General features: G+C 43.5%; 1 protein-coding gene across 11 annotated transcripts in view; it reads right to left on the reverse strand.

The window, feature by feature from the left end:
• The window catches only part of LOC101162331 (myelin transcription factor 1-like protein), a 127,383-nt gene that overhangs the window by 61,967 nt on the left and 47,238 nt on the right, over positions 1-18,178 (reverse strand). For all 11 annotated transcript variants that reach the window (XM_020713906.2, XM_020713902.2, XM_020713907.2 and 8 more), the window contains 2 exons: positions 16,607-16,652; positions 14,767-14,800 (listed from right to left, as the gene is read on the reverse strand). In XM_020713906.2, coding sequence (XP_020569565.1) covers positions 14,767-14,800; positions 16,607-16,652 — 80 coding nt within the window. The remainder of the gene's footprint in view (positions 1-14,766; positions 14,801-16,606; positions 16,653-18,178) is intronic.

Here is an 18,178-nt window from a genome sequence, read left to right on the forward strand (position 1 = left end):
TAGCACAGAAAGCCTTTCAATAGCAAAGGAGGTTAAGCGCGTGTCACATGACCGCGTCTCAGTACCTACAATGCCTGTGCATGTATTAATTGGAAGGTGTAATGCTGTGCAAACGTTTATTGTCCCGTGTGAAGCAAGGAGGCAACACAGCTGCACAAACTGGGATCGGTGTGCACGCACATGGAAGTGTGAACGATGGAGTGCTATTGAAACAGATGAGTTGGATCTTGCCAGATCAGTAACAAGGGCTGTAGTGAGGCCATTCTGCCATTCAACCCCCCTGTTGTGAAGTCAGCATGACGCCCTGTGTACTTAAGCTGGATTCTCTCTTGGCTGAAATTACCAGACTGGTGAGAGGCACTCAGCTGGGAATGCTGCTCTACATGCGAAGTAGGTTGTGCATGTGTGAGAGGGCTTAGGGGATGCGTGTGCTGTGTGTGTGTGCAGCACACACGTCTACATTTGTGTCAGTGTGTGTCAGTGTGTACCTCTCTAGCATCTCTTCCTTTAGGTGAGGAGTCTGTTCTGAGGGCTCTGCTCCTGTCAAGGGCCCTTGATGTCAGGCTGATAGCACTCTACCCAGGTGAAGAAAAACCCATAGTTCTGTCTTGGCTGCATACTCAGAGTGGATCCTCATCCACAAACGACTTCAAAACATGGGGAAAAAATGCTCTATGGGAAACATGTCCATTTCTAAAAGTGTTTTTCATGTCTTTCCTAAAAATGTTTTTACCAGACTATTAAATAGGAGAGTCTGAAGGGTTACCTCTCAAAAAGGTAAAGAGTCACCTCTTCCATTCATTGGTTGAATGCTCTAAATCCTTCAACCTTTGTTTTCCTGTTTCTCTTTCTTTATTCTAGTATCTTCCACCATTGTTTTGCCGCTTATCTCCTTCAATGTTTCAGCTATTTTATCCAGTCAACTATTCAAATGTTCAGCTCTTTAAGCTTTTTCCAGCTATGACATTTGGTCCTTCAAATCCTTGAACTTTTCCAGATATTACAGGATTTCTGCCTCCATTGAAATCCATGGGGAATCCTTGGTGCAGAAGCTCGCTGGTTCGAAACCCAGCTCTGGCATTTTTCACAAAAATATCTATTATGTTATTGTGCTGTTTTCACTTTATTTAAGCTCAGCTTGGATGATTTATTTATTTCTTTTTTGCCAATTATTTCCCTTTAAGTTTCATTTTCAGTCAGCAAAATAGCATTCAACCCTGCATTTTCTTCTGGAAATGCAGCTGCTTTTAGTTTATTTTAGCTTTTCAAGAAGGTAACAGTAATGTTTGTGCTAAGCGTTTACAGCGTGGGCATCCTTTCTGGTGCAGTGAGCCCAAAACTCAGAACCACACTTGGTTTAACATTAACTTTATAGCCAATTACCTCTTTTAAAAAGAATTTTAAAAGAACATTTTAAGTTCCTACTGTTTGCTTTTATGTAACTTACAACCGTACTTTGATCAAAAAGTGTTTCTGGTTCCTGCATGTAGCCCTGCAGAACTCAATGTAGCATAATTCCAGCGATAAAGAACAAAATATCAGGACCATGAAGCACTTTCATATGAACAGGTTGTGTGCATTTCTGATTATTGAGACTGAATTAACTCCATACTTTCAGTCTTGTTGAAATGAAGGGATATGCGAGCAATTAGGTCCAAAAACGTGGTCGTCTGCCGTTTTTAACAAAGCAGTGATTTGACATCCCATTGCATAGGTGTGGAGATTTTCAATAAAACTCATAAGATCTTTGTTTTGGAGTTGAGCAGATGTTTGATAAAAATGACTTTTGGATAAAAATGTCTAAAGTTTCAGATTCAGACGGCTCCACAGCGGTTGAGGTTGTCTTCATCTGCTTCATAATTCATGACCTCTTCTGCGGCTGAAGTCTATGTGAGACTCGTGGTACTCGGCCCGCTGTGGGGCGGCTGTGATGCAGAGGCAGAGCGGACGACCTCTGATGGGGAGATGGCAGGTTCGACTTCCACCTTTGCGCGTTCATGTGTCCACGGGTAGGGCAGTGCATGTGTGTGTGCACGTGGGAATGGCCCCATAACCTCTGCAGCGCTTTGGGCCTCAAAGGAAGCTAGGACAGCTCCATGAGGGAGTGTTTTGGGAGCATGAAATGGTTGAGAGTAGAGCCGACCGGCAGTGTGTGTGAGGGAATGAACTGCATCCCGGCTGCAGAAATGGCATTTAAGTGTCTCCCCCTTGCACTCCGACGGCACTGCAGAGCTATTACCTCAGCGCATGCCTTGATGTGTCTGCCAGCGGCGTGCACGCTCGCATGGAGCAGCAAATGTGTTTCCGAGCTGTTCCTCCAATCATCTCTATGCTCCCACGCGACTCACCCTCTACCTTTCTGTTCTGATCTTTCTCTCATTCATCATGCTATCCTTCCTGTCCTTTTTCAGGGGTCTTTGCTAAGGTGTAATTTAGCTGCTGCCGTTCTGTAATTTCTGCCTTACTCAGGAGGGGTGTGGCGGCCTACCTGACACCAGGGATGCAATCTGTCAATCATCTTCCACAGACAGGAGATTGTGTTCAAAGTGAGAGTGATTATTAAGTCTGCTCTGCGTGGGCTGAATTGAACACCCTCTTAGTTTGCTACAGAGAAAAGTATGTCTTTAGAGGCAAGGCCAGGTGGATTTGTGAGCTTCTATTGTTGCAGAGAACATGGTAAAGGCTCCCTTCACCTCCTCTTATCTCATTCTTTTTTTCTGACCCTATTTTCCAATTATTATCAAACCTCCAACTTTTCTGTCATAGACTCCTGCTTTGTCTTTTATCATAAACAGTTGGCAAAAAGGGAAAATATTAGGAACACTTGTTTCTTGCAGTAAAAATCAGAAACATCCTTTTCTTTTTTTTAATGAATCTGCATAAAAGACGGGATTTCAAACTCTTCTGCCTACACTCTGACAGGAATTTATCAGGGCATCCTTAGGATTGGAGTCATAATGTAATGATTTGGTTTAGAAGCAGTTGGTGGTTTTAGAAATGTTCAATGATGAGAGACGCTGTTCTAAATGTTTGTAATAGCTAAAAGGATTCTCTATCTTAATTTGTTCAGTAGAGGAGTTTGCACAAAGAACCCGTCAATGCAATTTGCCGGTCATCTAAACGGCATAAGCTAAAGAATTTGGCCATTTTAATGACGTAGAATAGCAACCTTCAATTATTTCAAAAGACCTCACTCATAGAAATGCATACATTAGACTGGTTTGACGTTTCTCAAACCCACTTCACCCTTTTGGGGACATGGGGTTACTGGAGCCTATCCCAGCCACAGTTTGGTGGGGGCAGCATACACCCCGGACAGATCTGCTGCAGGGCCTCACAACTGCTCACATGATTCATCGCCTTCTAGGACAGTGAGGGGAAGCCGGACTCCCCAGAGAAAACCCATACACTCATGAGGAAAGGATGCAAACTCCATACAGAAAGGTCCCAGGCAGGACTCGAACCAGGGCCCTAACAGTGCGAGGTGAGAATGTGAACCATTGAACAGCCATTGAGGCAGCCTAACCAGCCTAAACTGTACTGAACTGCATTCTTCTGCTAATCCACATGTAGCAGTAAATGACAGATTTGTTTTCAGGAAAGTGTGAGGAATGGGAGACCTGTCAGTCTGCTGAGTGAAGACACCTTTATACATTTAAAGTAGAGAAACTCTTCATTTTTGTGAGTCATTGATGTTTGACTGGGAAATGTCCAACAAATTCCTGTGAGACAAACTAAAATACATGATTATTTTGGATTTATTCAAGGAGAGAAATTCCCAAGATGCTTTGCACCAGCATTTGTTCAGAACCCCCTTGCCATTTTCAATTAATTGTTAGTTCTCATTGGAGCCATTTTCAAACCTGATAGTGACTCCAAACAGATCAACAATGAGATGAATGAGATACAGGTCAGAGACCCCCCACCCCCTCTCAGTTCTTCAGGCATCTCATTTAAGAAAAATGCTGTCATGAAAGTTTTTTTTGTAAAGAAGAATAAAGCTCATTGTAGAGATTGTGCATCGTTCTGAAATCATTTCTTTGTGCAGCCTTACGTTTCTGACTCTTCTATCTGTTTTAAATTGAAAGTTTGTGTAAAAGACTCACAATGAAATGCAAGAATGAAACATGTATTTATTTCACATTTAGTGGAACTGATCTTTCTTTACATTTTATTGTGCAGAATGTCTTTCTAAAGTCATTCTGGACAAACGTCTAGAGTAACAAGAACTTCCTTTCGTGGCCTCCACTGTACAAATAAAAAGCAGCTGAAAGTTGCTTTTGTGACTTAGAGGCCTTCAGTGATCACTTCAACAAGGCTGTTTCAACTTCATGCCTGGCTTTTGATGTGACAGAACAAGACAGAAAGAGGTGGATTCACGTGCAGACTGTGATCATGCACTATAGAAAAACCTAGTTCATCAGAAGCTGATGCGTCCCTGATGATAATAACGAACAGAGACAGAGTAACTGAACTAACAAAAAGAAATGAAAGCTGCAACAGAAAGGACAAACAGTCCACGCACAAATCTGGGGGCAAAGCAAAAACACGTTGAGAATTTGTTTGATAGACTTACATTTAGGTGTCTGGTAAGGCCGTGTCACACAGACACTACGCACATTTTGTGCATAGTACACGGATGAAAACTGGTCATACGTGACTACGTGAAAAAAGTGAGATTAGCTGTCGGGAAATTTTCCAGAAGTGTCAGGAATGAACCACATTAAAACCAAGGAAGAAGTACGAATGAACCACGCAAAAAACACGTAAACCAACGAAGAACATGAACCGTGTGATAATTCTGCTGTTTATCTGTAATTCATTAGTGATTCATGCATCAATTATGTCATTTAAACGTGAGATGTGCGCCGTACACGTGATCTAAAATGTATACGTCGGTGCTGCATGCATGAAAAGTCTGTTAGACACGCGTGAAATGGTCGTAGAAAGACACACATTTCTGTTTGCATCTTGCAGAAATGTCACACAAGCGACACACGATTCACGTAATAATTGCGTATAAACTACGTAAAACGCATAAACTGTGTAATTCTCAACTGACCAACAACTTTGAACAGCTAAAAACCGTCGGCCGAAACCCTTGACGGACGTCTGAGCACATTGACAAACGCAACAAACACTGTATGACATTCATCACACATGTATCGCTAAAGACTTACACATCGTACGTGGAAAATGTGCAAATGTACGTAGCGGCTTTGTGACACGGCCTTGATCCAAAGCTGAAGATTTGGAACTGGAGACATTTCACATTTGCTTTTTCCAAATGTGCGTTTTTTTTTGTTCTTTTGTTGTGATGCATGATAACATATCTCTCAATTCTATTTTCCGTGTCCACGCCAAAGTTGTTTTCTTGGTAATGAATGAAGTAGGACGATGTTTGACCTCCTTTATCCCTGCTGACAATCCTTTAAGCAGACAAACATGAGACCGTTGGTTTCCCATCCATCCATTTCTGCAATGTTTGTTGACAAACACACACATCCGTCTGCTTCATCATTCTTTCCTTTGTAAAATTCTTCAGTGGTTGAAGAGTAATGAGAGGATTAATGAACAAATGGACGGATTGAGAATGGACTATGATCAAAGGAAAACGATCATGTTAGAGGGACTGTGATCGCCCCCCCACTCCTGTCTGTGGAGTCCTGTGGCATTTCACATGGCCTCCAGGGCTGAGTGTGAAGCACACGGTTAGATGGAGGATTTGGACAGTGTGCTAGCATTTAAGGCGAATTGAGGGTGAGTGTGGATGGGGGGGGGGGCATGGTAAAGCTAATTAACATATTAATGACCCCAACCTTGCTACAGCTTTCGTCAGAGGGTCCAAATACTTTGATAAGTATGCAAATGAGAGCCGCACCATCTGAAGAGGGAATTAGCTCTGGTGGAGACAGCGGAAAAGAAGCAAGAGCTAGGAAGAAGAAAGGAGGGCGGGGGGTTGGGGTGGCAGAGGAAGGAAGAAAATAAGGGGAACAGGGGGGGGGGGGGGGGCAGAGAACTTTGAAGAGAAACCAGAAAGAAAATTGGGGAGGAAAGCAGAAATGAGTGCTAGGATAAAACACAGAAAGATGGCCAAAGACCAGATGAAAGAGAGAAAGTGTCTGGCTGCTTGACGACCAGCAGTACAGGATCGGTTTGGGGGGGTAAGACGTCCCCAAGTGTGGCTGTGACTGCAGCCCACCGCCTCCCAAGGGTCAAATGTGGAGAACAAATTGTGGACAACCAACAGTTACAGCTTCTTAGATTCAGAATGACTGAGATGTGTGTGAGAGCATGGTAATGAGAAGGAGATGGTGCTTTGGACACGCATGGAGGCTTGTTTTACTTCGCTTTTTATTTGGTCATTTCTGGGACTGACTTGTTTTGACAATTTCACTAAAAAAAAAATTTTTTTTCTTGGAAATAAAGTCTCAGTTCTATTTTTTAGGTTGTGTTGCAAGAAAAAACACTTGTGAAATGATTTAATAAAAATGATCAAAATGTTGTAATGTCAAGTGACCTTTGTTTAAAATCCTGTTCACTTTTAATGCAGAAAATTCTGCTTAAGTTGGACCAAATTTTTGTCTTTTGAAAACAGATTAGCACAAGGAGAAACCATTGGTTTCCAGAAGGGGTGAGGCGATTTTTTTCCCTCCTGCTTTTACCCTGTGGTCTATCGCACAAAGCTGTCCTTATTCAGCTCATCTGCAATGCTTATACACCCCAATAAACATGATTAGCATAGCAGAGTGTTAATATGCAAATGGAACGGATGTGGAGGGAATGCTGAAGCAGAGAGGTTTTAGCGTAGCACAAACAGAAACACTGGGACAAGATTTAATTCTTTGGTTTGGTCTGCTAAAAATTATTATTTAGCTTTTCATGAAATTTGAAGTTTTTTGTTACTTTCACTGTATTAATGGCCACCAACCAAAAGGCGTTTTAGCGTTTTATGTAAACACTTCACCTCTTCTGTGTCGACTGTTGGTTTTTAAACTGTAATTGTTATGACATTTTGATAAATCTCCTATATGAAGCATTTGTTACTTGAATGACTCACAAATTATGTACAGTTTTGCATGTTGTGTTTAAATGCAATCATTTTAAGGTTGTAGTTGTGAGGAGTTGACTTCTATGAAGGAGGCTAACAATGGCCTCCAAAGGTGCATTTTGAGTCTTAAAACTGAGAAAATGATGGGTGAAAAACACATGCCCCGATGTGTCACAGCTGCAGAAGAATGCATGCAGAATGGAGGTGCACATCTCAAAGTGAGGCAGACGCACAGCATCATTTAAGCCCGGCCGCTCTATGCAAAGTCAGTGTTAGCTCCAAAGACTATCAGCTCTCCAAGGAGAGAGAAGCCATCGAGCAGCGTTATTGACATTATAGACGCCTCCGCCTGGAGATAGGCTTCTCATCGATCCCTTGATTAATTACTTTCTGCTGGCAGCACCACGGTGAGGGAGAGAAAGCTGAACAGATGGAAGGAAGAGAAGAAAAATGAGAGAAAAAGAAATATAGGAAATATGGGGGGGGGGGGGGGGTGTAAAGGGAGAAAGGAGTAGGAAGGAGGACTAGGAGCGCTGGACAGTGGAGCAAGAACCCACCTCTTCTATCTATAGATATCAGCTAGAGGCTGAGCAGTAATCCTCTGGGTGGATTATTATTTATTGATATGTAGGAAGGCTGGAATGCTAAGAAAGCCAAGGACAATGATGAACTCGCATGCTACTGGCTGGAAACAGTTTGCAAAAACAGGCAGAGGACACCCCATAATCTAACACTGATGGTTAAATATGTTGGTCATACTCTTATAAATACTAAAATATGAAAACAAAAAAGGGAAAGGTGAGAAAAATTGGGAAATATTATTCAGTACCCTGAGCGCACAGCAGGAGAGCCTAAGGTGAAGTGTAGACATCATTGCATTAATGATCTCCAGTTACATCCTCTTCCACCTCCCACTAGACTTTGCTGTGTCATGCGTAACATCAGTCAAATACAGCATCAGCAGAGGCTCCGCCCCTCGCTCCAGACCAGGTGGCGTACTTGAATGCTGAGAGAACCAGCCCCTTTCAGTCAAGACTGAATGTTAGTTATTCCACTTTGCAGAAAATAAGCTGTTTACTTCATCCAAACCTTTGCAAAGCAAACCAAAAGCTGCTGGTAGACTGTGACACGCTCTTTAAAACCACCAAGACTTCAATCAATTAAAGCACTTGAAGTAAATAAAGTACTCTATTAGTGTTTTGTACCATGTGTTCTATAGCAAGAGTAAGACTCAACTGACTATCAGAAGCTATGATTTTGTACCTCAAAGAAAGTAGAAACCAGGCAGAATGCAAATCTGTCATGAAATCAGTCTAGTGACATTTGGAATTATAACCAGGAAGTTGTGAAGACCTCGAAACCCAAGGAGGGTCATTGATGAACTGTGGAACCGTCCACCCACTGTGGGATGGTCCACCCATTGTAAAATGCTCCACCCTCTGTGGAACGATCCATCCACTGTGGAACAGTCCACCCACCGTGGAACAGTCCACCCACTGTGGAACCATCCATCCACTGTGGAACGATCCATCCACTGTAGAACGATCCACCCACTGTGGAACGGTCCACCCACTGTGGAACGATCCATCCACTGTAGAACGATCCACCCACTGTGGAATGATCCACCCACTGTGGAACGATCCACCCACTGTGGAACGGTCCACCCACTGTGGAACAGTCCACCCACTGTGGAACAGTCCACCCACTGTGGAACCATCCACCCACTGTAGAACGATCCACCCACTGTGGAACAGTCCACCCACTGTGGAACGATCCATCCACTGTGGAACAGTCCACCCACTGTGGAACAGTCCACCCACTGTGGAACAGCCCACCCACTGTAGAACGATCCACCCACTGTGGAACGGTCCAATCACTGTGGAACCATCCACCCACTGTGGAACCATCCATCCACTGTGGAACCATCCATCCACCCACTGTGGAACTGTCCACCCACTGTGGAACGATCCATCCACTGTAGAACGATCCACCCTCTGTGGAACGATCCATCCACTGTGGAACAGTCCACCCACTGTGGAACAGTCCACCCACTGTGGAACCATCCACCCACTGTGGAACCATCCATCCACTGTGGAACCATCCATCCACTGTGGAACCATCCATCCACTGTAGAACGATCCACCCACTGTGGAACGGTCCACCCACTGTGGAACGATCCATCCACTGTGGAACGGTCCACCCACTGTGGAACGATCCATCCACTGTGGAACGATCCACCCACTGTGAACGATCCACCCACTGTGGAACGGTCCAATCACTGTGGAACCATCCACCCACTGTGGAACCATCCATCCACTGTGGAACCATCCATCCACTGTAGAACGATCCACCCACTGTGGAACGGTCCACCCACTGTGGAACGATCCATCCACTGTAGAACGATCCACCCTCTGTGGAACTATCCACCCACTGTGGAACAGTCCATCCACTGTGGAACAGTCCACCCACTGTGGAACAGTCCACCCACTGTGGAACAGCCCACCCACTGTAGAACGATCCACCCACTGTGGAACGGTCCAATCACTGTGGAACCATCCACCCACTGTGGAACCATCCATCCACTGTGGAACCATCCATCCACCCACTGTGGAACTGTCCACCCACTGTGGAACGATCCATCCACTGTAGAACGATCCACCCTCTGTGGAACGATCCATCCACTGTGGAACAGTCCACCCACTGTGGAACAGTCCACCCACTGTGGAACCATCCACCCACTGTGGAACCATCCATCCACTGTGGAACCATCCATCCACTGTGGAACCATCCATCCACTGTGGAACCATCCATCCACTGTAGAACGATCCACCCACTGTGGAACGGTCCACCCACTGTGGAACGATCCATCCACTGTGGAACGGTCCACCCACTGTGGAACGATCCATCCACTGTGGAACGATCCACCCACTGTGAACGATCCACCCACTGTGGAACGGTCCAATCACTGTGGAACCATCCACCCACTGTGGAACCATCCATCCACTGTGGAACCATCCATCCACTGTAGAACGATCCACCCACTGTGGAACGGTCCACCCACTGTGGAACGATCCATCCACTGTAGAACGATCCACCCTCTGTGGAACGATCCATCCACTGTGGAACAGTCCACCCACTGTGGAACAGTCCACCCACTGTGGAACCATCCACCCACTGTGGAACCATCCATCCACTGTGGAACCATCCATCCACTGTGGAACCATCCATCCACTGTGGAACCATCCACCCACTGTAGAACGATCCACCCACTGTGGAACGGTCCACCCACTGCGGAACGATCCATCCACTGTGGAACGATCCACCCACTGTGGAACGATCCATCCACTGTGGAACGATCCACCCACTGTGAACGATCCACCCACTGTGGAACGATCCATCCACTGTGGAACCATCCATCCACTGTAGAACGATCCACCCACTGTGGAACGGTCCACCCACTGTGGAACGATCCATCCACTGTGGAACGGTCCACCCACTGTGGAACGATCCATCCACTGTGGAACGATCCACCCACTGTGAACGATCCACCCACTGTGGAACGGTCCAATCACTGTAGAACGATCCACCCACTGTGGAACGGTCCACCCACTGTGGAACGATCCATCCACTGTGGAACGATCCACGCACTGTGGAACGGTCCACCCACTGTGGAACGATCCATCCACTGTGGAACGATCCACCCACTGTGGAACGGTCCACCCACTGTGGAACGATCCATCCACTGTTGAACGATCCACCCACTGTTGAACGATCCACCCACTGTGGAACGATCCACCCACTGTGGAATGATCCACCCACTGTGGAATGATCCACCCACTGTGGCATGAAGCACATAGGTGGTGGTGGTGGTGGGGGGGGGCATGGAAATAGGGGTTTGAAAGATCAAAGAATGAAGTTTGTTGAGAAAAAAATGAGATGAAATCATTTTTGTAAACACATCCTAAAGTTGATGACTTTTAATTTTTTTCCCTTCAAACATGACATCATTTTTATTTTGTGCAGTCATTGAACGTAGTGGTGAATATGGAGAACTGATATCATATTCAAATTACGTAGTTGATGCATGAATCACTGATGAATTGCAGATAAACAGCAGAATAATCACGCGGTTCACGTTCTACGTTGGTTTACGTGTTCTTTGCGTGGTTTATTCGTACTTTTTCTGTGGTTTTAGCGTGGTTCATTCCTGATATGTCAAAATTTCACATGAAGGCCACAAGTTTTCTCACTTTTTCCATGTATGACCAGTTTTCATGTACATGTTTCAATGTACATGGTGGCTGTGTGACACCATGTACATGGAGAACATGCAAACTCCACACAGAGAGGACACGGCCAGAACTTAAAACCAGGGCCTTCTTGCTTTCAGCCATGATGCTGACCACTACACCACAGCTCAGTCCTAAACAGAGAATTGTTTGGTCATGCTGTATATTATAGACCCTTTCAGGCATTCAGGGTGTTATGACTGCAGATCTGGCATGCGAGTGCAGGGTTAGGGTCAGTGGCGGTTCTACACTAACTTACTCCCTGGGCGAGTAACCCCACCAGCGCCCCCCCCCCCCCCCCCCGCACACATACAAAATTTGACAACATCCTGTTGTGTTCCCTATCTTCTTTTTAGCCATTTTACACAAAAAATGCATGAATTTTCTAGACTCGTATTACAGGGGGGTTAAAACTCAGTCACACAGGGGGCCTAAGTTAAAACATGCTTAAGGTTTTGGGCCAAAAAAGATAAACATTTACTGATCACACTAAAGCTAAACTTTTAAACCTTTTAAACTGAACTTTTTCAACATAAATATGAATAAAAACAGGAACACAAGTTAACTTAAACCCTAAATAACTTGTAATATTTTGCTCTCCATAGAAATATATTCTGTCAAAATTATACAAATATGAACATGCTGCAGAACAAAACAAAGAAAGCCTGGAAATATTAATATAAATTACAAATCAAATATTTCCGTATTTTTTGCTCTTCAATCATTTTTTAAAGCTTTTTTTTTTAGAGCTGGACTACTGCTTCATTTTTAGCAATAATTTCTTAATGTGTGACGTCCTGTGTGTCTTTGTGAAACATAACAGAGGGATTAGATCTAAAAAAAAACTTATAGTGATTAATATTTTTATGTCTTATAAAACATTAAAGACTAAATCATTGGAACTCATCAGTGGGATTACTCCAAAAATATTTGGCATTTCCCTAAATTTGTGCAACACCAACAGCAGAAATCCTCCAAAAAAAACTCAATCCATAAAAAATGGTCTGCACCCAGCACCCCTGTTACGGTTTCTGTTTCTTTGCCCTTTGTAGTTTGTGTCCTTTTTGTTCTGACATGTTTTGAGTTTAACTTCCTGTTTTATTTTGTAGGGTTTCCTGTTTCGTTTTTGTTGTGAGTTTTACTTTGGTTCCCCATCCTTCCTGATTGTGTTCACCTGTGTCTCGGTTGTCTGTATGTATTTAAGTCTTTTCATTCCCTTCCTCCTGGGTTGGTCCATAGAATGTTAGTCTGCTCCCCCGGTTTGGGGGGTTTAGTGTTTCGAGTTTCTAGCCTGCCGTCTGCAGTGGTTTTGGTTTTGTGTCCTTAGTTTTGTTTATTAAAGCCCCCGTTCCCCTGCAACCTCCTGCCTCCTCTCGCTCTCTGCGCCTGGGTGCTTCCTCCCTTCTCCCCCCGTAACAACCCCTCCCCCTCCCCTTCCCTCTGACACACGCGGCTCCGTCTCTATGACGGGAGGCGCAGCTGCGGCTCAGAGTTGATTGTCAGATAGAAAATTCTCCGAATCACCTGTTAGTGTGATTCAGCCAGCCACCGGCGAGTTGCGCCCCCCTCTCGAGTTTTTTGACTTATGTTCCAAAGACTACCGCAAAGAGGCATCTTGCAGCAGAGGGCGGTGGTCACGTGCGCGTCGGGTCTGCTGTGTCGGAGCAAGTAATTGTGGGAAATAATCCCCATTGCCTGCTTTTGTCGAAATTGGGTTGAGTACGGGGGTTTCTTCTGCCTAATTCCTTTTCATGTGCCTGTTTTACGTTGTTTCACTCTGAGTTATTTCATCTTTTTTCTTTCTTTTTTTTTTTTTTTTTTTTTTTTTTTTTTGCACCATAAGTGTGAAGGGGAAACAGGATGAAGACATTCTTAAGAGTCTGATGCGTCTGGAAAAAAGTGGCAAGTGTCGGCAGCTGAAGCAATTTCAAATTAAAAGCGCAAAGCTTACTCTTTGAATATAGTAGCACATTATTTATAACGCAAATGCCGCCCCCTATGAAGTGCCGCCCTGGGCGACCGCCCACATCGCCCATATCAAAAACCGCCACTGGTTAGGGTTAGAGTAGTGTAGGGAAATATATACATATATTTATACACACAGGACAAGTGCGCAGAAACCCACATTAACCTTTTAACCCTCAATATGGAAACATGTTATTATTTTTAGGAATAAAACATGCTTGTATAAAATCCGGTTCAGAATTTGTGTGATTGACTTTTAATTATATTGTAACAATGTAAAGATAGAAATTCTTAACAAGGTGAAAATATACATAATACAACAAATCATAAATAAATACGCACTTTGAATCCTATTTTACTGATATGTGATTTATTCCTAATATGGTTTCATCAGTTTAAAGAAAAAGTGAAACATCTCCTGAATGCACGGTTAAAAGTTTTCTAATTTTACTAAAATCAAAAACTTTAAAACATTTTAAAATAAAGTTGTTTTCCATCTTCCACCCACTCCACTCAATGAGAACTTTAGAGCTGTGGGCGTAGAGAGCGAGAAAAGTGGTGCTACACGGATAATGAATTCATCATTTATCATCGTGCTAAAACTCTCAGCACATCAAACACAATCTGAATTATTTTAGTCAGTCTTTTGCAAAATAAAAGAAAATAAATTCTTTTTGAATATTTCATGTTTAAAATGTTACACCTAATTAAAAACAGAATGAATTTAATTCAAGTCATTCCGTTCTGCTTTTAACGTTTTAGCAACATTACATATGGCAGAAAAAGTGAGAAACAACACGAATGTCTCTAAAAAAAAGACAAACAAAACCAAAAAGTGGAAGAAATCATTGACTTTTTTTGAGAAAACAACTGACCGGTGAACGGTATACAAGTGCACTGAGGACCTGTGGTGTGTGTGTGTGTGTGTGTGTGCATGTTTGTGTGTGTGTGTTTGGGTGTGTCTTTGAGTGTGTGTGTTAGGGTGCATGTGTGTGCTTTTGCATATTTTTGTATGTTTGTATGCATGCTGGTCTGTGTGCTTGTGCATGTGTGTGCTTGTATACATGCGGGAGTGTGTGCATGTGTGTGGGTGTAGGTGTGTGGGTGTACATGTGTGTGTACATGTGTGTGTTTGTGCATGTGTGTGCTTGTATACATGCGGGACTGTGTGCATGTGTGTGGGTGTAGGTGTGTGTGTGCGTGTACATGTGTGTGCTTGTATACATGCAGGTGTGTGTGGGTGTAGGAGTGTGTGCATGTGTGTGTGAGTGTGTGTGTGTGCGCGTGCTTGTACATGTGTGTGCTTGTATGTATGCGGGTGTGTGTGGGTGTATGTGTGTTTGCGTGTGTTTGTGTGTGCATGTGTGTGCTTGTATGCATGCGGGTGTGTGTGCATGTGTGTGTGAGTGTAGGTGTGTGTGCATGTGTGTGCGTGTCATAAAGCCGTGCGGTCTCACTGACCTGAAAAGCTCCGTTAATGCTGGATCCACAGGCACTGAGGGAGAAGCAGACAAACAGAGAAGCATTACAGCTGGAAGACATTGAAGACTCCTCTCTGCAGAAGACTTCCTGCTTAAAACACACAGGAAAATGTGAAAAAGGCTGAGCTAATGCGACTAGCGACCCGTGGAGTTCACTATGAGTTAAAGGAGGAAAGAAAGATTTAGGAATAGTTTAAAAGGAAGTACGAAAAAGAGCTGGACTCTGTCAACAGTCTCGGTGTCAAAGTACACACACGCACACGCACACACACACACACACACACACACACACACACACGCACACACACACACACACCCACACACACACACACACACTGCCTTTTTTGCACAATATTTACTGTAAACAAGAACAAGCTATACTGTACATCAAATCCAAGACCATGTTTATAGTTGATATTTTATTATATTTTCTATTTTTTCCTAATGAACAACATTTCAGATCAAAGTTAAAAAAGAAAATTTAGGAGAACCAAGAATTTCTATGTTTTGTTTAATCCCAAACAAAAGATTATTAAAATAACTTTTACAATTTTACCTCAACTGTTTTTTTTCATTGTTTTTCTCTGTAGTAGCATTGTATTTTATAGAATAGACTTTTTAGTCACAGAATCTATAAGACTTTTTTAAACACACCTCTTACAGAGACGAGCTCAGGCTGAGATTAAAAAATGTTTGTCGACTTTTTCACTGCAGTGCATGTAATGTAAACCTGATTTAGTTTAGATGTCAGGAAATCTCTCTGCATCACATAGAAGCTGCTTCATGCAAGTCAAACGCTACACCACAGCTTCTCATTCTCTCAGCAGCTTTGAAGATTCCTGTGGAAAAGGTCACAGCAGGTCAGATTGGATTGTCTGTTTGTTACCAAACAGCACCAAGAATGCACTAGTATGTTGTATTTTTTTTTACCTTTTTAAATTTATATCTGTTATAAATCTTCTGGAAAGATTCAGGAATTAACTGCTGCTGCATCAAGATGGATGAGCTGATAGACAGCATCTAAACAGTTCCGTCTCATTTGTGGGATTTAAACTTTAACCCCTGTGCTATCTATCTTGTGGGGTCCAGATGACCCCACTCCCAACGTTAACGTACCTAGGACAGCACAAGGGTAACAGGACTTCTTGAAAAACAGTTTCAGGCGTTCTGAAGGTCATCAGTGAAATCAGTTCATTTGGGAACGTGGATGTGTGGATTAGGGACACGAATCGTCTTAAAAACGTGAAACATTACATTTAAAATGTGAAAACCAGTAAAAAACACAGCAAAAGCAAAGCGTGCAGAATGGCTGGACAAGTGGAGCAGACATGGAGCTGTGCTGATTTGTGTCCCTCACAAGCCTTTGGACCCTTCAATATCTCCTTTTTTGATGTGACACACCGTCAGATAACATTATCCACAGGGACTCTGATGGTTTCTCCCATGTTAACGGACAGAGTTAGTATGTTCATGTTTGCATTGTGTCGTAAGGAAAAAAAGGAAGATGTCTGTTTTCTGAGGTGAAGATGTTTGATAAAAATGAAATGTTTGTCTAACATCCTTTGTGTTGAGACGGTGTGTAGTCAGAGTACGGACTCCTGTTACAGAGGCTCCATTCTGAGCAAAGATCCCATAACTCCTATTTCTGTTCCGCCCGATACATAAAACGGGGGATGCTGTGGGGAGAGCAGGGAGGGGAGGCGACTCAAGTGTGACTGCACAGGATTTGTGCAACAGTGTGTGCGTGCCACGTATGTGCGTGTTTGCATTGGGGGAGTGAAGGTCACCCTGAACAGCGGCGTGTTAGTGTGTGCAGATACCTTTGGAGCGTGTGCGATGGCGCTTATCGTCTGCATCCACCTCCATCTGAAAAGACGCCACAAACCAGCTGTTAACACGCCGAGCCACGTAGCAAAGTTATCTTCAATTTGAACACTTTCTTCAGGATTTTTCTCCTTTTAAACTAATCCAATAGAATTACAATAGAATGTTTTTCCTTGGGCTGGTATTTGTGCTTCACGTTTGATGCCTGATTTACTGAATCACACATACAGATCACACGTGTTTGTTTTGGGGGTCGGCTAAGAATGCTTCCACGTTAGATAATGACTGCAGAAAGTGGGATTCCAGACACTGTGGTTTTACTGTGGACAGCTGTTTATGAGGCAAAATGTCAACATTTCAATCTGATTAGTGGAGAGCATAGAAAAGATGAAATGAAGTCTGGTGTGAACTGGGGCAGTACGAAATGCTAAGAAGGTAACCGATGCTAGGAGGTCCTTTTGCAGGGGCTCCCTTTGCAAAAGACGTTTGTGATCTCAATGGGATTAAATAAAGATCAGTAATAAACAAAAGTAAACATAACATAATTTCTACTTATTAAAGTTAAAGTCCTGTTATCTGTCACTTAGGTGTGTGAAATTTGTTCTCCGCATTTGACCCCTCCCCTGGTTTAGTGGTGAGCTGCAAACACAGTTGCACTTGGGAACCATTTGGTGGTTTAACCCCCCAATCCAACCCCTTCATGCTGAGTGTCCAGCAGGGAGGCATTGGGTCCTATTTTTTAGTCTTTGCTATGACTCTGATTCTGAATTTTGAACTCACAACCTTCCAGTCACAGGGCGTACACTCTACCACAAGGCCACTGAGCTGCCCCGACTTACTTATTGTTTAGGAAAGAAAGAAAAAAGAAATCAATATAAACCCCTTTAAAAAAGAAGAATGAGCAACTTCTCAGGCAGACTAAAAACAACATTTTGTCCTAAAGAAGAGTTACGTTGAAGGAACAGATGAAAATATCAAACTTGCTTTTTATCTTTATAAGGCGCGGTTTCAGTACTAAGCCTATTGTAGCTGTGCAGGGACGTAGGCAGTGCCATTGGCCTATTTGATCTGTTTTCTTGGGAAAACCTTGTTGAAGTGTGATGACACAGTCTTGCTGTGTGTGCTTCCTTGTCAGGGGATGCTGATCCTATCAGGGCTAACCACATTGGCAGATGACCGGCTTCCACCGGCACGGATGTCACAGCTCCATGTCTGCAGAGAGGCTGCTTCTGGATCTACAGCAGATCGTAAATTGTGGAAGAAGATGAACACCTCAGAGTGTTCCAGTATTTTCCGAGGCCTCTAAATATTAATGTTTAGTAGGTTTGGCCTATGACAGGGGCCGTGTTTAGATGTATTGTTTTATTAAACATGATTTATTAAGATCAGCCTCACTTTACTGTAGAATCCCTCAGCCCTAATGGTGTGTTTCTTTATGAATGCCCATAAATGTTTCAAAGGGAGAAAATATAATGATGAAAAGCAAGGATAGGCTGTAAATCTTATTGGAGCAGTTTACGGAGGGAGGTGATGGTGGTGTGGACACTCCACCACCATGCCACACTAAA

This window comes from Oryzias latipes, chromosome 22, assembly GCF_002234675.1.
Source record: "Oryzias latipes chromosome 22, ASM223467v1".
In the NCBI taxonomy this organism is placed as follows: domain Eukaryota; kingdom Metazoa; phylum Chordata; class Actinopteri; order Beloniformes; family Adrianichthyidae; genus Oryzias; species Oryzias latipes.